Source organism: Xenopus laevis, chromosome 2S (assembly GCF_017654675.1).
Source record: "Xenopus laevis strain J_2021 chromosome 2S, Xenopus_laevis_v10.1, whole genome shotgun sequence".
In the NCBI taxonomy this organism is placed as follows: domain Eukaryota; kingdom Metazoa; phylum Chordata; class Amphibia; order Anura; family Pipidae; genus Xenopus; species Xenopus laevis.
The window spans coordinates 69,586,854-69,608,305 of NC_054374.1; the positions used below are offsets into that span (position 1 = coordinate 69,586,854).

Below are 21,452 nucleotides of genomic sequence, written 5' to 3' on the forward strand. Positions count from 1 at the left end.
GCACAATTAAAGAAGAATTTTGCCTGAGAAAATAAAATGAGAATTAAAAAATGTGCAAGATGGAAAAAATGTCTTACTTGTGACCTTTAGGGGCAGATTTATCAAGAGTCGAATTTCGAGGGTTAAAAAACCCTTGAATTCGACCCTCAAAGTAAAATATCGAATTCGAAGTATTTTACCGCAAAAGGTTTGATTGAACCATCATAAAATCGTTTGAATTGAACGTTTTTAACGATTTTAAGTGATCGATCGAATGATTTTTATTTGATCATCTACAATGTCCCCATAGGCTAACATTCAATTTGGTAGCTTTTATTTGGCAAAGTATTGAGTCGAAGGATTTTTTAAAGAGACAGTACTTAGATTATCGAATGGTCGAACGTTTTTTTACTTCGAATCGTTCAAAACATTTGATTTGATTGAATTCGATCGAATTTGACCAATTCAATGGTCGAAGTACCCAAAAAATTACTTAGAAATTAGAATATTTTTGGATTCAAACTATTCACTCAAGCTTAGTAAATCTGCCCCTAAGTGAGAAAAAACAAAACATTTCTCAGATGTGGATAAATCTGCCATAATTGTTTATATCTTATGCTTCGAGTTTTTCGCGGGAGGCAGCAACTGCTATGGTCTCTTTGTGCAGTGTCAGAGTGGGGTGTTGGGGCCCTTTGAGACTTTAAGGGCCCTCGATACGGTCCAATCTCTCACAGCTACTACCCACCCCATTCTGCACCGCATACTTTCTGTGTGGCTGCTAAGATGTTAAAGAGTACTGATAAATACAGCCTGGACTGTCTGTCTGTCTGTCAACTGATACAGACTGTGCTACTTTGCTAATTGAGTAAAGGGATCAACAAACCTGGTGGTGATAGCATCTAGTATTGTTAGTAAATAAATATATCAGATGTACAGAAACTCCAAGTAGTTGTTGTTTGACGTTACAGGATCAGGTGTAATATAGTAGTAATAAAGAGACATACCAATGATCTGTGGCTACTAGGCCTAACATATTTTAATTCATTTACAAATCAAATGTAAACAAATAAACAGACATCGCAATGAACAGCACAATGATTTTAAACGTATGCCTTATTGAGGAGCTCTCTGTTTTAATACATTCCTTATATTTGTTGAAATCGACCTCACGAATGGCACATACATGATCAGCCCGACATGATTTATTACAGGCTTCTAAGTCGTAGCTGACTGAATTATATTCGTAATACTTCTGGAGGTAACAAGAATCATCAGCTATCTTTCTCAGCACGCTGTGCATGGATTGTGCGGAACAATCTGGAACCTGAAATGCCTCTGTTAGACGATATTCCTTTTCCCATCTTGGAGACACTTTATTGGCATAAGTAAGATTCAGGTAGTATGTAACTATATCCTATAGACATAACACAAACAGAGAGATTATTGCACACACTCTTTAGCCTGTTAAAGTCATTTTTGCAGATGATTGCCTTCATTTCATTCTTATGTGTCCACATTATAAATGAATCACCTGAATATTTATCATTGTAAATCAATATTGTTTCATTCCCCAGTAATAGTGAACAGTGATTTATTTATATATTTGTAGATACACAACTCATGCTGAGGCTTAGGATGCCGTCATCAAATAAATGCAATTTATATTAAAAGCTATGCATGGCACTCAGACATGTGATATGACAACTGACCCACTAAATGTACAAAGTTAGACCCCACTGTATGAATAGATCTTGAACGATTGATTATGTTTTACAGAAGTCAATTACTGGCCAAAGCAACAATAGCTTTATGAGATCACCATTCTCATTAATTGCAATTATTACAAATTATTGGAATAAATGACTTAACAGATGTGTAATATAATGAATTTTCCATGGAGGACAGTAGCCCAGAACCCAGCTATATGGCAATACCTGCGCATATGCATTAAAGGATACGTAAACCTGAATTCACAAACCTAATGTATTGTGAGGTACCAATGTGATAGTCACCCTATAATAAACCATAATTTTCTTTTTGGGCGGGTGCTTCTTTTCAGAAAAAGTTTCCAGCTGTGCAGATGTGCAGCTATCATTACTATGCTGTATAAATGTATTGCCTTCTGTATATATATATATTGTCTTCAGTTTGCATTGCTTTAATGAACCTCATTGACTGAACACCTATTTTATATAAATAGAATTTAGTAATTTGGCGATATCTGATAAGTTTATCTTGTACCTTTATATCCCTGTGCACCAAGTTCATCCCATACCTACTTCTTTTTATTTACATTCCTAGTTCCATCCACATTTTTGAAAATGATTTCCCTTTTCTCTGTAACAATAAAACATCCCCTTTTACTTAATCCAAACTAAGATACAAGTAATCCTTACTGGAAGCAAAACCAGCCTATTGGGTTTATTTATTTTTACATGATTTTCTTGTAGTCCTAAGGTTTGAGGAGCCAAAGATCTGTTATCTGAGCATTCTGGATAACAGGCCCCATACCGATATTGGAATCTGGTCTTCACTTGTATTATTCATTTGGGTGGGGGGACAGAGGTACCCATGCCTACTAGTCCAGTTCTCTAGGAGTGGACTGCTATATACCTGCATCAGCAGGCCAGATATACCCCCAAATATGATTTCAAAACTGCTGGAACCAAGTACTAAACAGGTCAGGCATTTTAGCTTTGTATGGGAGAACAGAGAAAATGAGAAGAAAGAGAACATGAAAAAACTGGATGTGGTTAGGAATATGAATAAAAGTGGGTTTGGGAAAATAAATTTGTGATAAAGGTATAGTATGAGAGGTATAGTCTCCTGCACCCCATCAAGGTGAAAAGGAGGACCTTACCGTCACTGTCAATCACATTACAAGTGTCAACTTACAAAAACTTGAAGGTTTTGCCTGTCATATTCAACAACTCTGATTCCAGGATTGTTGGCTCCATTTTCAACTCCAGGTAGTGTTGTTTTCCATGGCGTTACCCCTGGAGCGATAAACATACTGCTAATTGGAGTGCCTAAAATAACACCACATGGATATATTAAATTAGAGAAAACACTGGCATAAAGTTGTGAACAAATGAATAAATAGAAATTGGAATTAGTAATTAATGGGTTCCTGGTAGTGCCTGCCCATCATGCACCTCTTTGCCACCTGAGAGTCCCTGTCTGGTTACTGCCCTGTGCTTTCATATCATACTCTATTCACTCTTACAGCATTCTAGCTCTGATTGTGTAATCTACCAGCTGAGTTTCCATCATACAGGATAAACAATCGGACTGTGCCTGCACCTGCTTAGTGGCTCTGCTGCTGTCATTCTTTCCAGACCCAGTAATTCATATTTCTCCTATAACTACATTCCCTTCATTGCTGATAAACATGAGGGTAATTTTATTGTTTGGGGAGGCTAAAGATGGACATACACTGGCTGACTTAAAGCTAATATTAGATTCTCTGCTTATATAAAAATGACCCTTACTACCTCCCGTGCCTCCAACTTGGAGTCAATAGGAACCAAGCAGAATACAGTTTTCTTTAAATCTGTAATGCTCAAATTGGGAAATACTCAGGTTGGGAAATGGTCACACCTGCACATTATATGAAAGACACACCAGGAGGTACTGACACACCAGGCAAAATATATACAGTGTATAGAGGTTATTGTTAAGGTGCATCCAGGGTAAATAAATTGGCAATTTCATTTATAATAACACCTTAAAAAACAGGACAAGATAAATGCCAAGTACCACAAATATCAGGATAAATTAAGTGCTAATTTTACATATAATAGAAAAATGAAAACCACAAGTAAAAAGGAAACCAAAGAAGAGGAAAGGGTTAATCCATGACCCGTACAAGGGTGACAGGGACAAAATGCATTTTTTTTCATTTTCAACTGGAACTGCCCTCAGCCCTCAGAATGTATATTGTTCCTGTCAGTGCACTGGATATATAGTATCTGCAAATATTCTGTTAGTATGGAGTAAATGGCATATGTCCCTCTTAATAGTTAGTTTCCTGAGCCCTGCCTACTTCTGTAGCTGTTGGTTTATTTTAATGTCTGTAATGTCCAATCAGAGTGCAGCTGATTTCCAGGGGCGATCCGGGCCCAGCTGCCGCCTGAGGTGGCTTGCTGCACCCCCCCATCACCACCAGCTCAAATTATTGGCCGGAGGGGGTCCAGGGAGGGGTCCATTATGCCACCGGACAGGGGTCCAGGCATGTTAGCACAGAGAGTACAATTGCTACCAGGAGCAGCACTTTTCCTCCCCTCTTAACAGTCAGCAATGGAGCAGTTTTTTAGTTTAAGGTATTAGGCTTAGCCTTAATGAAAATCCACCCATGCTGATAAAAGATTGATGACCTAGGACAGGAGGGGTGGTGCCTTTTGGGAAATATGTTACATTTTTTAGACCATGCAGAAATAATCCCATATAGAGTCAATGGTACTTTAATTTATACCGTTATGGTACCCTTTATCCAAAATGTTTGGGAACTGGAGTTTTCCAGTTACCATTTTTTTCCATAATTTGGATCTTCTTACCTTAAGTCTACTAGAAAATCATGTAAACAATAAATAAACCCAATAGGCTGGTTCTGTTTCCAATAAGGATTAATTATATCTATAAAATTTTGATTATTTGGATAAAATTGAGTCAATGGGAAATTGCCTTTTTGTAATTTGGAGCTGTCATGGATAACAGGTTTCTGGATAATGGATCCCATAACTGTACTATTATTCTGCTAAAAATATTCTATTAAATTTTAAGAAACATGCATCAGTGAATGCATCAGGAGGGCTCATTTACTAACTCAAGCCACACAAATGCATGCAAATTACCAATTTTTTACCCTAAATGCAGTGTGTGACACTACTTGTGATTTGCTTTACCAAATCAGCTTATACAACAAGCATATGGTGCCCTGTATCTTGCACTCTGTTGACAATTCATCAAACCAAACTGAGATGGAATATTGGCACTATTGCAGCTGAATCATGAATTGCATTTAAATGTGGTGGCATAAGTAGTAGGGGCACATTTACTATGGGTCGAATATCGAGGGTTAATTAACCCTCGATATTCGACCATTGAAGTTAAATCCTTCGACTTCTAATATCGAAGTCGAAGGATTTACCGCAATTCCTTTGATCGAAAGATCGAAGGAAAAATCACAAATTGCCTAGAAAGCCTATGGGGACCTTCCCCATAGGCTAACATTGGTGTTCGGTAGGTTTTAGTTGGCGAAGTAGGTGGTCGAAGTTTTTTTCAAAGAGACAGTACTTCGACTATCGAATGGTCGAATAGTTGAACAATTTTTAGTTCGAATCGTTCGATTCGAAGTCAAAGTAGCCAATTCGATGTTCGAAGTAGCCAAAAAAATACTTCAAAATTCAAAGTATTTTTCCTTCTAATCCTTCACACGAGCTAAGAAATTGTGCCCCGTAGTGATGGGCGAATCTAACCCATTTCGCTTCACTGAAAAATTCGCTAAATGCGTTAAAGTCTGTGGGCAACATTTTTTTTCACCCATCGAAGTCTATGGGCCTCTTTTTCATGGTGAAACCTGGCAAACTCTGCAGCCACAGTGAGGAGAGGCCCTGGACATTCGTGGGTGCTGCTGTATAGGTCACCCAGCTATGTCACCATGCAGAAGAGAGTTTGAGCCACCTCTGCCTCCCATGTGGAGGCCTAAAAATCATCATAAATGAACCCTATTGTTACTTGTATTTTGCTGTATTACTATGTTCTATTCTATATATTCTATGTTCTACTCATACCTGATTCACTGTAGAACATTTTGAAAGAGTCTGTATGATGATGCCCAAAAAATTGTCCTTGTATCACTCCATGATGTTTTTGTATGATCTCAATAAAACGTTTGTTGAACTCTTCTCTGAACCAAGGTTTGTCTCGTTTCTTTTCAAAATACCCCGGAGGAACATGCCCCACAATATAAACCTGCAAGATGACCAATTTTTGGGGGATTAGAGTTATCAAGTATATTTTATTTTTAAATGACAATTTTATTGAATCTGAACAAATATACCGGTAGTACAGCAGTGATATTAATAATTTTCTTCCGCTGGGACCCTACATATTGGCAGGACCCACCACCCAAGAGGCCAGGTGATTAGTGAAATAATTATAGAGACCACCTGAGCAGCCTTGCTAACTTAGTAGAATGGGGTCGTATGATTACTAAGGCAGCCCTGTCTCCAAGCCCCTTTTTCAAGTAGCACATACAGCTTATATATAGTCATGTTGTCAGCTACCAACCCCTTATTGAGAGGCATGCTGTCTGCAGCAGCTTTCACATCTACTTGTAATATACTTTTCTTGCAGAGCAATGTTAGAATCCACCAACCAATTCCAATTTGAACAGAATTCTCATCCAGTACAGTCTTATTACTTATAAATTGCTGTTAGCACTGTCAAATCTGCTTATTATAGGATATTATTTCTGATTGAGCATACAGTACAAATGATTAGGTTCTGGGTTCTGGTAGCTGACAGTTTGTGATAGGATTTTCTGATTGCACAGACTGAGTATACTGCTCAAGCAATAAACAGCTGGTATAGGATAGTATGACAGTACAGATAAGTTTACTCCTTAAGTGACAGATGTTTTGCTAACTCATGGTACACAATATTATGATTTTACAGGATGTCAACTGCTAGACCCTTTTAGCTTGTGTGTTAAAATTACAAATGTGTTTGAGTATATTGTCTAAGTTAAGGGCAGTGTGGATGCATTAAGTAAGGGGCAGGGGACTGTGGATGCCTATCAACAGGAACTTTGCCTGGACCCACCAATGGCTTAAAGAGAATAGTCTGTCTAGAAAATTTAAGAATGGTTGTCTAAAAAACAGAAACGATTTACAAAATAGAATCACTCTTTTGCAGCTACACTACTCAACATTAAGGGGCAGATTTATCAAGGTTCGAAGTGAAAAATCGAATTTAAAAATTAGATTTTCGAGCTATTTTTAGTGTACTTCGACTATCGAATCGTCCAATATTCATTCAAATTTGACTATTCGAATATCGAAATTTATCATGTACTGTCTCTTTAAAACTTCAACTTCGACCATTCGCCATCTAAAACATGCCGAATTGCTGTTTTAGCCTATGGGGCTAGAACCTATTTGGAGTCATTTAAAAAAACTCCCATCACCTTGAAATTCGACCCTTGATAAATCTTCCCCTAAGGGGGCTATTTATTAAAACTCGATTTTTCCCATTATTTTAGAAATAAAAATGAGACCAAACTCCCATGCACAATCTGGCTTCATATACCGTATATACTTGAGTATAAGCCGAGTTTTTCAGCCCCCAAAAAAATCGTGCAACAATTCGAATTGTACAACTTTTTCGGTTTGACGCTCGAAACGTGCAACTTTTTTCAATTTGATGCTCGAAAAACTCAACTTTTTTGGATTATTAAACAAAAACCAGCCCAAAACCTCAAAGATCACGAAGGCAAGAAAAATCTTCATATTGTTAAAGGGACCAATGTTCACATACATACCTTTTCTCCTTTAAGGTAAGCATTATTTAATTGCTCTTCCAGCCACTGAAACTGGTCTCCTGGATCTTTCATGTTGGCTGTAAGGCTGTTAGAATCATAATACAGGTTGGTATTCAAAACGATCATACGACCTGCAGCTCCTACATCTTTTAACTCTTCACTGTAATATGCTCCTGAGGGTACAGAGAGAATAAAAAACAACTCAATATTGTGCCCAGAATATGAACTGACATTTAAAGGATAAGTAAACCTTTAAAATAAGTGAGTGTGAAATTGACGAGGGTGCTATTTAAAGCACTTTTGTAATTTACATTCATTATTTATTTTTCTTTAATTCCAAGATATTAAGGGAAATATGTACTGTTAATATAAAAACATTGTATTACAACAGCCCACCATTCTTTCTGACCACCAAGTAGTCAAGGAAGTTGTCAGAAGAAAGAAAGATGTTCTTCTGCTTAGGAAAAAAATTAAAAACTTTTCTTAAACCTTTCCTAAGCAGAAGAACATCAGAGCAGCCTCTTTATTTCTCCTGACAACTTCCTTGACTACTTGGTGGTCAGACTGGTGGGAAACTGACCAGCAGGTGGCGCTGTTGTAACCAAATTCATCAATGTTAACAGGACACGTATCCCTTAATATCTTGGAATAAAAACAAAATAAATAATGAATGTACATTGCAAAATTTCTTAGAATAGCACCCTCGTTAATTTTACATTCACTTATTTTAAAGGTTTACTTATCCTTTAAAATAGTCACTAGTACAAATAAAAACCTGATTGGCTAAGAGGGTTATTAGCAATCCAAGCTAAAAGGTCAAAAGTAAGGGACAGAAATATTCTTTACTCAGAGTTGGAACTTGGGGTAGGCAGAAGAGGCACCTGTCTAGGGCGCAGTGATGGAGGATGCTGGGGAGGTACCTTTTGAAGAGTCCTCTGCCTACCCCTAATTTGGGGTGCTGCCACTTTCTCTGCTTGTCACTGTGCTCCCCCCCATGCAGTGTCACTGCACGCTCTGCTCCGTGCAACGTCAATGTAGGAGGTGGCCGGTGGGGTGGCTTAGGGCACCTGGTTGGCTTGACCCTGCTCTGTCTTTACTCATATCTCATTAAGGCTAATGGATATCACCAGGTTTACGACACAAATAAGCATTGACCAAAAACTCTGAAATTAAGATTTTCAAGCTTTAGCTGCTCAAGTATTTTATAAGAATAACCACTTACATAATCTATAGCATGAAGTAACCTGAGAAACCAGAGATTTTATCATTTTTTTACTGTTTAATCTGAGAAAAACAAAATTAAAAATGGCCATGTGTGCCACTGCCCAAACACCTAAATTGGTCAATGGAAATAGTAGAATTGTTTGTAGTATTCATGTTGATGGTAGCAGCCCTTTTTTTCTGCATAAATTACTGCAAATATCAAGTTATCACCAAAGAGAACTTATAACTGTACCTTTTTGGAAACTTATCACTGATTCATTCTTGAGCCATGGGCTCCAAAATTCTGAGATCCGGTAATATATAGAATTGTTGTGCGGAGGCAGCTGGCTTTTGGGATGAAAATCGTGATTTCCAAGTGCAGAGTACACTTTAGTAGCTAGGAAAAATAAAATAAAACAGTTGTTACATTACTGAAATATGTTTGTTGCGGTGTAGGCTGTTACACCAGTCCAGATGCCAGTGTCTTTTACATTGTTACCTATCACTTGACTTGAACTTGCTGGGTATTTTTGTGTTTTGCATTATGCATTTTAGATATTTTGAAAAAAGGAGATCTGCATAATTGATATCATTATTAACAAGCATTTTCCAAAGTACTTTACAGTGCTGTATAGGAGAAGATTTTGTACATGAACTAGGGCACAAGGGGTAGGCAGAATAAGCACCACTTAGGGTGCAACAATGGGGGGGATAGAGTTGGGCAGGTACCTCATGAAGAGTCTTCTGGCTACCCCCAGTCTGGGATTTTTTGCCCCCACTGGCATTCATAGCCACTTCTCACAGTGCTCCCTCCGTTAAGCGAACATCACTGCGCATGGTGAAATATATGTACACTGTTTATGATACATTTACAATGTATGTGGGAATTCATGGCTTATGTATGGCAAGGAGTTTAGAGAGAAAATGCATGGCAATGATGCAATGAGTTTTGGTAGGAAAGATATGGAGAGATGGATGCAGTGGGCAGGTGCAACTCGGAAGGAGAAAACAGGTAGCATCAGACAAAACGGCAATATCAGGATAAAAAGGGAGTGTTGGAGTTTCAATGAGAAGAAGTGTGATAGAGGAGCCGGTTGCAAATTTAGACATGTCTGTTCTTCTTTTGGGAGCAACCACCCAATAGTTGATTGTTTGGTGATAAATAAAAGACAGGGAAGAAGCAGAATTCCTTTTGAGGCAATACTGGCAAAGGCACCATCCCCAATTCACAAAGACAAATTGATCCCCTGGCTAGACGTGTATCCAGATAGAACAAAGGTGGAATTTTAAGAATGGTTTTGTTGAAAGGTTTAAAATTCCTGTGCAGCAGTTAGTAAGTGGGGGTAGAATTAAAACGAATTTGAAATCAGCTTTTGAGTATCCCATTGTATTGGAAAATTACTGGGCAGAATGGTGGGCCCATTCATAGAGCCTCCAATTGAAAATCTGGTAATCTCCCCAGTGGGTGTGGTACCTAAAAAAGAAGCAGGTAAATTTAGATTGATTCAGCACTTATGATAACCCAAAGGGAATTCTGTTAATGATGAGATTGACAGTGAACAGTGCAATACTAGTCTTTTGATCAGTCCCTGGGATAGTAAAAGGGAAAGGGTTAAAGACAGAAATGGCCAAGTTGGATATAGAGTCAGCTTTCTGCTTGCTGCCTTTGCACCCAGACAGTTGTAAATTTAATGGTTGTATCTTCCAAGGGGGCTACTTTATTGATAAGTGCTTACCCATGGGTTGTGCAATATCTTGTGCATTTTTTTGAAAGCTTCAGCACTTTCTTGCATTGGTGTATGGAAGTAAGGTCAGGGCATAGCAGCATAGCCCACTATTTAGATTATTTCCTATTAGTGGGCCATGAAGGATCACCAGTCTGTGGAGAGTTGCCTAGAACTTTTGTTAAAAACCAGCTACAATGCTGTCATTTTTAAGGCATTGAAATTGACACAAAGATAGGAGAATGCAATTGACTGCCAATTGAAAAAGTGGTAAAGGCCAGTGAGGGGTTTGGTGTCCAAGGACAATGTGACTCTAAAGGATTTACAAGCACTGCTGGGCACTCTTAATTTTGCCTGTATGGTCATACCTATGGGGCAGATATTTAACAGGAGATTGGAAGGTTTGTTAAGGACAGCAAAGCAACCACATCACAAGGTTTTAATGTTGTTACAATTTGGTCACAGAACGCAATGTCTAACCAGGAATTAAAGGAATAGTTCAGTGTGAAAATAAAAACTGGATAAATAGATAGGCTGTGCAAAATAGAAAATTTTTCTAATATAGTTAGTTAGGCAAAAATATAATATATAAAGGCTGGAGTGAACAGATGTTTAATAAAACAGCCAGAATCCAACTTCCTGCTTTTCAGATCTCTGAGTTAGTCAGCGACTTGAAGGGGAGCCACATGGTACATTTCTGTTCAGTGAGTTTGTAATTGATCCTCAGCATTCAGCTTAGATTCAAAAGCAACAGATATGATCCATGTGGCCCCCCCTCAAGTCTCTGATTGGTTACTGCCTGGTAACCAGGGTAACCAGTCAGTGTAAACAAAGAGAGCTGAAAAGCAGGAAGTAGTGTTCTGACTGACTTGTTATACATCAAATCACTCACACTTTATACATTACATACAACTAACTATATTAGAAACATTTTTTATTTTGCACAGTCTATCTATTTACCCAGTTTTTATTTTTACACTGAACAATTCCTTTAAGACTTTTCACGGATGCCGCTGGCAGTACTGGGGTTGGTGCATATTTTCAAATGGCCAGCAGAGTGGCATGTTTCAGGGCTATCAAGGAATCTCACCTTTTTGGAGCTAGCAAACAATGAGGTAGTTTTTTGGACAGACAATATGAGCGTGGTGTATGCAGTAAATAACTTATCCACTTCATCGGCACCAGTGATAAATTTGCTGAGGCAACTTGTATTGATCTGCCTGGAGAATAACACCATGTTTAAAGCCACTCATGTACCAAGCGTTAGGAATGTACTTGAGATGCACTGTCCAGGTTTTTTCTTGGTGGCACCAAATGCGCAGAAAGAAGGGTATCCATTTCCAAGGGCCCTCCAAATGACACAGAGTTCAGTATCAAGGAAAACGTGGCAAGTATACCAGAGCATGGAGTCAATGGGTGCAGTTTAAAGAAAGGGCTCAAGGAGATGAGGAGACAGCATTAATTCAATTTATATCTAAAAAGGAGGAGGGACTCTCTAGAAATACATTGGGTGGATGGTTGGCTGGAATTTCATTTTTTTTCAAAATTAATATGAGGTTAGTAATCCGTGTGTACATTTTTCAGTAAAACAGATGATGAAAGGTTGATGCAGGCTTGTTGGGCCAGTGAAGGATAAAAGAGAGCCTATAACGGAAGAGCGTTTAGATCATTTATGTAGCAATCTTAGCAAGGTGGTGAGTAATGAGTACAAAATAAAGCTGTTTAAGGCAGTATTTACATTGGCTTTTAGAGGAGCATTTAGGATAGGGGAATTGTTAGCCTCACCGAAAAAATCAGAGGGTCTGCAGATGGCAGATGTTAGAATTTGCAATAAAGCGTTTTTATGTTTAATAAAAAAAATCAAAGACTGATCAATTGGGCAAAGGGAACTGGGTAACCTTGCTAAGGCAGCAGGTCAACAATTGCCCTCTGAAAGTGGTGGAAAACTTTATAGCAGTAAGAGGAACTGCTGAAGGATCATTTTTTAGGCATGAGTATGGTACATCATTGTCAAGATATCAGTTTGGGGTAATACTTAAGAGAGTATGTGCATTGGTGGGTCTAGACAAATTGGGGACACATTGGTTTAGGATTGGTGCGGCAACGGCGTAGGCCGTAGGAGGGAAGGCAGAAGAAGAAATTAAAAGACTTGGAAGATGGTCATCCAATTGTTTCAAATGTTATATTAAATTAAGGAATGTTGGCCTGGAACATAGTATTTGTACCTGGATAGAGAACTGGCTAAAAGATAGACTACAAAGAGTGGTGGTAAATGGAACATTTTCTAATTGGACCAGTGTTGTTAGTGGAGTACCGCAGGGCTCTGTACTAGGTCCCTTGCTTTTCAACTTGTTTATTAATGACCTGGAGGTGGGCATTGAAAGTACTGTTTCTATTTTTGCAGATGATACTAAATTGTGCAGAACTATAGGTTCCATGCAGGATGCTGCCACTTTGCAAAGTGATCTGTCTAAACTGGAAAACTGGGCAGCAAACTGGAAAATGAGGTTCAACGTTGATAAATGCAAGGTTATGCACTTTGGCAAAAATAATATAAATGCAAGTTATACACTAAATGGCAGTGTGTTGGGAGTTTCCTTAAATGAAAAGGATCTAGGGGTCTTTGTAGATAACACGTTGTCTAATTCTGGGCAGTGTCATTCTGTGGCTACTAAAGCAAATAAAGTTCTGTCTTGCATAAAAAAGGGCATTAACTCAAGGGATGAAAACATAATTATGCCTCTTTATAGGTCCTTGGTGAGGCCTCATCTGGAGTATGCAGTTCAGTTTTGGACTCCAGTCCTTAAGAGGGATATAAATGAGCTGGAGAGAGTGCAGAGACGTGCAACTAAATTGGTTAGAGGGACGGAAGACTTAAATTATGAGGGTAGACTGTCAAGGTTGGGGTTGTTTTCTCTGGAAAAAAGGCGCTTGCGAGGGGACATGATTACACTTTACAAGTACATTAGAGGACATTATAGACAAATGGCAGGGGACCTTTTTACCCATAAAGTGGATCACCGTACCAGAGGCCACCCCTTTAGACTAGAAGAAAAGAACTTTCATTTGAAGCAACGTAGAGGGTTCTTCACAGTCAGGACAGTGAGGTTGTGGAATGCACTGCCGGGTGATGTTGTGATGGCTGATTCAGTTAATGCCTTTAAGAATGGCTTGGATGATTTTTTGGACAGACATAATATCCAAGGCTATTGTGATACTAAACTCTATAGTTAGTATAGGTATGGGTATATAGAATTTTAATTAAAAGTAGGGAGGGGTGTGTGTATGGATGGTGGGTTTTCATTTGGAGGGGTTGAACTTGATGGACTTTGTCTTTTTTCAACCCAATTTAACTATGTAACTAACTATGTAACTATGTATATTAGGCCACAAAAGAGTTTGGGTAGTAAAGAGGAAACTGGAGTGTTGGGACCAGAGGCACAGCTAGCACTTTGAGTTGGTTGGAAGTAATAAGGATAGCAGAAAGAAGTGTGTTAAGAGGAGTTTGTTGGATTAAGTAGGTTTGGATTGTCCCCTCTTTTTTATTATATGTTAAAATTACATGGATGTAATTGGGCCACATTTTTGGTGACGGGACCTTCTAATTGTTAATAATAAAGCTGTGACCTCTGGTTCCTCAATTTTTCCACAAAAAACTTGTTTTGCAGTGTGGTTTTTGGTTTGTTGAAGTGAATTGAAATGTTTGGCGAATAACAGACAGAGAACTTAGAACATTTAGGTCTCAAGTTAGTAAACTGGTACCCCACCCAGTATGGGTAGTCGAATACTATACTCCACTGTGGGGAACAGCTCCCTAACTGAATGCTGTACAATGTAGGACACCATATTACATCCCACATAAAGCTTGTCTAACCTTGACACTTAACACTATTTGCCCAAGATGCCATTTTGACTGCATCATTTTTACAACTTAATTTGGACTTGCCTGACCCTTATTAACTAACTGGGAACAAGCAATACAATGTATACACAATGTGATGTGCTCTCCAGTCCCACTGGATCCCAAAGGTGTGACTCTTGGCTATTGTCAGGCCCGGACTGGCAATCTATGGGTTCTGGCTAATGCCAGAGGGGCTGCTGTAAGGTGTCATACAAAATAACTAATTAGTGGGCTGGTGGGGGCTGCTTGGGCCTCAATGTACTTGGAATGCTAGGGCCTATTTTGACTCCTAGCCAGACCTGGCTAATGTAAAAGACCTTTACTCTGATAAATCAGGCACCATTGTATAGAGAATTCACCTAAAAGTTTCTAATATAGTTAGTTGTAATGTATAAAGGCTCGAGTGACTGGATGTCTAACATTATAGCCAGAACACTCCTTCCTGCTTTTCAACTCTCCAACTCTAAATTAGTCAGTGACTTGAAGGGGGGCCACATGGGACATAACTGTTCAATGAGCTTGCCAGGCATGGATTTGTGCAGAGGCCACCAAGGCCTGGGCCTAGGGTGGCAGGATTTTAGGGGACGGCCAACCAAGTGGAAACCAAGAGAGCTGCAAACAGGAAGTAGTGTTCTGGCTATTATGTTAGACGTCCAGTCATTTCAGCCTTTATATACTACAGTTTACTAACTATATTGAAACTAACTATATTGAAAAAAAAATTCTGCAGTACCTAGATTTTATTTTTATACTGAACAATTCCTTTAAGCCTCACTTTAGATGAACTCTGCCTCTCTGAATGATGGCGATGCCCAGCATTATCATCCTAGAAGAAACTGTGTTACTAGTACTATTTCTTGATACAGAGATTCAGTGAAGTGTGTCCTGTCACATTTGATACTGTACCCTTGTACATCTACTTTACTGATGTGCGCTACGGCCTGCGATCTGTGGGTTTATAGGCATGCACCCGCCCTGCCCCTTTTTTGACATCATCAACGGGATGGTGCTGGTCTATAAATGGAGGGGGGAAGTCAGGTGCTGGTTTTGGTCAGGTACGTGTAGTGTTTTACTCGAACACCATATCACTGATCTACTTATTATTTTAATAACATTGTAATTGTGTCAAAACTCAGCTGTCCATTTTTGAAACCAAATAATGTGTTGAATCAAAAAAGTATTATAAGGAGAAACCACCCAACATAACAAAGCATTTTCATCTTCATTTAGTAAAGATTAAATTCCCTTTACTTGCTACATGTTCCTTCCTCCTGTCAAACAGACAACCCCTTAATAAAGAAATAAATCAAAATAACGGTTATGCTTCTGTTTGGGGATTTGATGACAATGGTGTTAATGTGATATTCAAAGTGTTAAACTATAGTAACTATTCAGCAGCTAGCATTCATATCTCAGCTGCAGTAACACTTATAAACGCAACAGTCTGTTTGGCTCTTTTGTTATTTCTACTACAGAAATGTTTCAACAATACCTCTGCAGCAGAGGTGCTATGTGCTGAAATGGAGTGAAGTAGTAGGGTCCATTTCTTGCCTGTTTGTTAATAGTGGTCCTGTGGTATTTATGCTGCTACAAGGATAAATAGCTCTGCTGATAATCAAGTAGTATATCCTTTTCCATAAGCAGATGAGTGGGATATGTTGTAATGCTCATTAAAATAAAGGGGCCACCATTTCTACAATGTAATCAATGCTTCATTCAAATGTTGAAAAGGCTAATGGAAAGCGCCTATGTTCTGGTGAATCTTAGGCAAATTTTCCTTTTGTCCAGTTTATTAATCTTGCTTGCAGGGGGGCACAGTGGGTCCAGTACCAGACCCAGGCCTAAAGGGGGGCCTGGTTGTGCTGCTCTTTCTAAATTAGCCAAGCCCCCCTTAACAGCATACAAGGCTAACCCAAAGCACAGAAGTCACAAAGTGCTGAAGATAGGGTTGCCACCTGTATTTTAAAGGCCTGGCCGGTAAAAATTATGGTTGATCCCAATGTTATTCATAAGGAATAAATGTATAGAAAAGCCGTATTTTTTTCCAGAAAGGGTGTCAACCCTAGCTGAAGATTCAAAGCCATGAAGGAGCCAAGCTGAAGCCCGAAGCCGGAAAAAAACCAAAGAAGCCGACATCGCCGAGGACAAATATAGAATTTAAAAAAAAAAAAAAAGCTTAGAGTAAGTGTATGCAGAGGGTTGACTGATCAATAGGCATTATTTTATAGGAAGAATCATTGTAATTCATTACTTATGTTGCACAATAGGGCGAAAGCTCATAATAGTTTCATCTTACTTGGAAATATTTGTTGGATTAGGTTTGTCAGCCATTTGATGATCTCAAGCACAGCCTCTTCACCAAGTTGCTCATTGGGCACATGAGGAGTGTCATCTCTACATTTAATTGCAAGAAAACAATTATTTTATATATATATATATATATATATATATATATATATATATATATATATATATATATATATATAAAACACAATTTAATTTCTTCTGTTCTATACTAATGAACAGAAGAAGAGTGAATATAATGAGTATTATTATTACCTGGGGTTTTCCCAGATAAAAGATCTTTCCATAATTTGGATCAGCATACATTCAGAGACTTATTTATTAAAGGTCGTATTTAGAGGTTTTAAAAACCACAACTAAATTCGCAAACTCTAAAACCACAATTGTCATTGGATTTATTCAAAAACTGAAGGATGTGGTAAAAAATACAAATACTTTGAAAACCTCTAAAAATTTTAGTTTTTCTGACAATTCCTAACGATAAAAAAATACTCTAAATGTCTAAAACTCAGTGCTATTGATTTCTATAGGACCTGGACAACTTTTAGAGTCAGGGCACACGCTCAGATTCGGGGAGATCAGTCGCCCGCAACAAATCTCCTCTTCTTAGGGGCGACTAATCTCCCTGAACTGCCTCCCGCTGGCTAGGATGTAAATCGCCGGCGGGATGGCACTCAGAGCACTTCGTTTTCCGAAGTCGCCTCACAAGGAAGATTGTTAGTAAATGGGCCCTTAAGTCTACTAAAATTATTTAAACAATTAATAAATAAACCCAATAGAATTGTTTTGTCTACAATAAGGATTCATTATAACTAAGCTTGGATCAAGTACAAGGTACTGTTTTATTATTACAGAGAAAAAGGAAATACTTTTTAAACATTTTAATTCTTAAAAATGCATCTATGGGAGATGGCCTTCCTGTAATTTGAGGCTTTCTGTATAATGGGTTTCTGGATAACGGATCCCATATCTGTATAGCTTTGAGAATATTTATTAATGAATGTCTGGCAGCAGCAGCACCTCTAAACCCGGAATTGCGCCTTACTGTTATGGCAGGACTGAATTATTACTACATTACTGGCAATAAGGTAGAAAATATATGAAGTTATCAATGTTGCTTTTTTTGTGTGATGTTCAACTAAGACTATCATGTACCTTTCTCTGTGTAAGTAATACTTTTGCTACAAAGGGATAGCATTTTATTTTAATAAACAATATAATTATTGTTTTTTTGTGAGTCAAATGCACACAATAGCCATGGCTTACCTGTAAAATGTATTCCAATAAACAGTGTCATCAGATATAATTGGCTCTTAGTGATGTCACTTGTATGGAATGTGCCTTCAAATATTGTTACATTTTATTATAGGGAGAACATGATTAAATATAATCCATATCTATTACACTGCCATTAGCTATCCAGTGAAAAAAAAGATTAGTTATACTTGTCTGGCCTGATATGTAATCGGTGTATTCATGAACTGTATGTCTATAAGGTCAAAATGTGTTTTTCTTTATTACGTCACTAATATTTTCCTCAGACTTTTACTTGCCAGGCATTCCTGATTATCTATTAAGTAGAATAATACTATTTCAAATCATAAACCACAGCAAACTCCAAAAAAAAATGTTTTGTTTTCTCTTAGAGACTCCAATAATCTTGTTGTGTAGCTTTTAGCTCAATTGAACAAGGTAGAAATTTGCATTATGGACCAATTGTAACTGTACTGCAGTGCCTACACATGGGAAAGAGAATTTGCTGCACAGCATATTAATAAATGACGAGATGCATATAGTAGTGATGTGAATTTGCGGCGAATTTGCGCGATTCGCCGCCAGCGAATAAATTCGTGATACGCCTTTGTAAATTCGCAGGCAAAAATTCCCCAGCGTCAGAAAAAAATGGACGACAGCGTCAAAAACGGCCACTGGCGTCAAAAAAATGAACACCGGCGTCAAAAACGGACGCAGGCGCAGTTTCGCGAATTTTTCGCAGTTTCGCGAATTTCTCGGGAAATTCACCAATCACTACATATAAGCTTGTAAAACATTGTGTCTGTTAAAAAAAAAAAAAATCCTACATGCATTACTGAGATAATGTCAATGCCATATACAGGTATGGGATCCGCTATCCAAAAAGCTCCGAATTACAGAAAGGCTGTATGCCATAGACTTCATTATAATCAAATAATTCGCATTTTTAAAAATGATTTTCTTTTACTCTGAGAATAAAACAGTACCTTGTACCCAACTAAGATATAATTAATCTTAGAGGCAAAACAATCCTGTTCGGTTTATTTAATGTTTAAATGATTTTTAAGTAGATTGAGTTGGCAGATCCAAATTACGGAAAGACTGTAAGATTTATGCATAAACAAATATTGTTTTCCATCTTTGTGTTCACCATAAATGAGTCTTGTGTTTGGAACCCTGTGGGCCCCCCAGTGGTCCAGTCCGACCCTGACTGCAAAGCTTAGATGGACCATTACAACTACTGTTATCTGCAATCTCATTTATGTTCTAATTTATAGTCACCAATAAATAATCCTCGGAAAACCATCCGAACTTTCTATACATTCATTCTGTTCTCCCAATTATTTGTAAAATCAGAAGGGTAAGCTTTAGCACCAATATGTTAAACGTCCATAAATCTAAATTTACACCATCTTCTGCCCTAGGCCCCTGATTTGGGGCAATGAAAAATATTTCCTAATTTAATTTAACATTTCCTTATAATTTTTATGTAAGAAAGGAATTTAGTAGTAAATTATTTAGCATACTGGTAATCTTTTGAATGATGTGACTATATAGTGTGTGTGTGTACATTTATTTCATAATCTAAAGCCTTAACTTGGCCTCTATATCAGCAAAAATAAACTGTAAAAGGGCTCTTGAAATTGATCTTTTGCACCCTTTAGGTTAAATATTAACAATATGGGAAATGTATTTCCAAAGATGAGACAACCTAGGTCTTGATTTATTTACTTCTTTAAGCAAAGTGCCACAAAATACCACAGGTGTAGAGATTCCTATTGGAGCGTATGTTTTGTATAAGGCAGGTTCCAAATGTTATTGGCTTCATAAAGAACAGAAGCCAAATTATGGTGCAAGCAAATGATTTCATAAACAAGTGAACAAACAGCAAGTTGAAAACTAAGTGGCACAGGCTGGAGGCTGTGTTATAAATACAAGGTCCCAAGTCCTACACCAGACAGATCCTAACACAAGGCCTTAGTTGTTTAAGGTCTAGGTGCAGTGAGATCTACTTGAAACCAGATATGATCAAGTACTCAGAGAACATTCACAGCATGCCTCTGCAGCTGTCTATGCCTGTAGCACTGAATACACAAGTGACACGTTGCCATCTCCTGACACCACAATTCCCCCCCCTCCCTTGCAAACACATAGCCAACTTCCTACTTGCAAACACAATTAGGGGGAGGAGTTCTTCAGTAGCAGGTCTGGGTTGACGGGGCCCACTATGTTTTTTCCTGGTGTCCTGTCAGCTCAGTCTGATGCTGTTCTAATGCTTTAGATAGTAGTATATTTACAGTTTACTTTTACCTTATTGCAAGAGATATACAAGTTCCTATAGCAATTGTGGGGCATAGTCTGAAGGCAAAATGAGATGCACACTTATTTATTGGATATTCCCTCAAACCAATGCAGGGTGATACTTAAAAGTATTTTTTTGATATATTTTCATATCTTATAATAAGCTATGGGGTGGCCTGAAAAAAGTTTGTAAGGTAGGGCTTGACCCCCAAAAAGTCTGAAAAGCTCACCCCTAATGTGTCATTTAGAATTAATAAAAAAATACCCCTAATATAAATGACTGGCTAATTATTAAACAGGTAAATGTCTTTAAAACATATAACTCCTATTCCTTACTGATAACAGAAAGCTTTTAGGGAAAGACTGATGGAACTGCAACGGTAAATGAGAAAATGTTCATACCCAGTCCACAGTATGAAGTCTGGTTTTGGCAGGATACTCTTCATAGCGTAGATAGATGAGTTGATAAGGACACGAGGAGAGTCACACAGATAATTTCCCCATTGTCCAGCATCTGTTACCAACTGGTCTCCTGCTGAGGGACACACTTTCCTAGGGTCCGAAGTAACTGTGTAGTTTGGGTCCAAATGTAAGTCTGTCAGATGCCAAAAATATCCTAAGACCAAAAACAAATATGCCATTCAGATAAAGGCTGATTTACCAGTGCCCTTAGGACAAATGTTTCAGAAATACCTTCACACATTTACCATAAGCCATAGTTTAACTTGCAAGCCTCCCTCCCTTGCGGACTTTCACACATTCCAAGCAACCTTTGGATTAAATTACCTCGTTCAGTAGAACTTAATCTTACACTGCCTGCTAGAAGCAGAAAAAAGAAAGATTTCATGATGAAATAGAATGAACTTGCTTCAGATGCACTTCTTATTCTGTAGATGTCTTTGTCTGTTCTCCTCTACCAGGGTGTGTGCAGCATCTTATGTGCTTGGCAGCTTTATCAACTCCTTCAGCCATGGCTTAAAGTCAGCTTACTGACAGGGCAAAAACCAACTGTTACGTAGTCACTTTTACAGCTTAATTAGCGAGGTTATTGCAAATTACATGTTTTTCACAATTATTTGTAATCTACAATTCAGTTCCTTTCAATGGATGTGACTTTTATGGTATACTAAACGGGAAGTTTATTTTTTTTTAATTATTAATGATAACATACATAATAAATATTAACCCAATTTCAGGTTTCGCTCCTTGAGTGATCGGCATATTGGTTAAACTTTGACACTTT

At 38.1% G+C, this 21,452-nt stretch overlaps 1 protein-coding gene across 2 annotated transcripts; it reads right to left on the reverse strand.

Annotated features, from left to right (window-relative positions):
* Window positions 1-986: 986 nt before the first annotated feature.
* On the reverse strand, window positions 987-21,115 carry smpdl3b.S (sphingomyelin phosphodiesterase acid-like 3B S homeolog). Of its 2 annotated transcripts, none has more exons than XM_041583937.1 (8): window positions 20,996-21,115; window positions 20,612-20,825; window positions 16,647-16,744; window positions 8,979-9,122; window positions 7,523-7,695; window positions 5,772-5,952; window positions 2,875-2,975; window positions 987-1,393 (listed from the first exon to the last, which is right to left on the reverse strand). In XM_041583937.1, exons 1-8 carry the CDS (start codon window positions 21,054-21,056, stop codon window positions 1,025-1,027), a joined length of 1,341 nt encoding a protein of 446 aa, XP_041439871.1. In that variant the 5' UTR covers window positions 21,057-21,115; the 3' UTR covers window positions 987-1,024. The 2 variants fall into 2 exon arrangements, with proteins under 2 accessions (XP_041439871.1, XP_041439870.1); XM_041583936.1 differs by having other exon boundaries at window positions 2,875-3,008.
* Between the last annotated feature and the right edge of the window lie 337 nt (window positions 21,116-21,452).

Excerpts from the sequence above, each read along its gene's own strand:
- smpdl3b.S (XM_041583936.1), bottom strand. The coding sequence starts at position 21,056 with ATGAAATCTTTCTTTTTTCTGCTTCTAGCAGGCAGTGTAAGATTAAGT. Across the intron at positions 9,123-16,646 it reads AATCCAACAAATATTTCCAA|CTACTAAAGTGTACTCTGCA; the intron begins GTAAGATGAAAC and ends TATTTTTCCTAG. Across the intron at positions 1,394-2,874 it reads GGCAAAACCTTCAAGTTTTT|GATATAGTTACATACTACCT; the intron begins GTAAGTTGACAC and ends TTATGTCTATAG.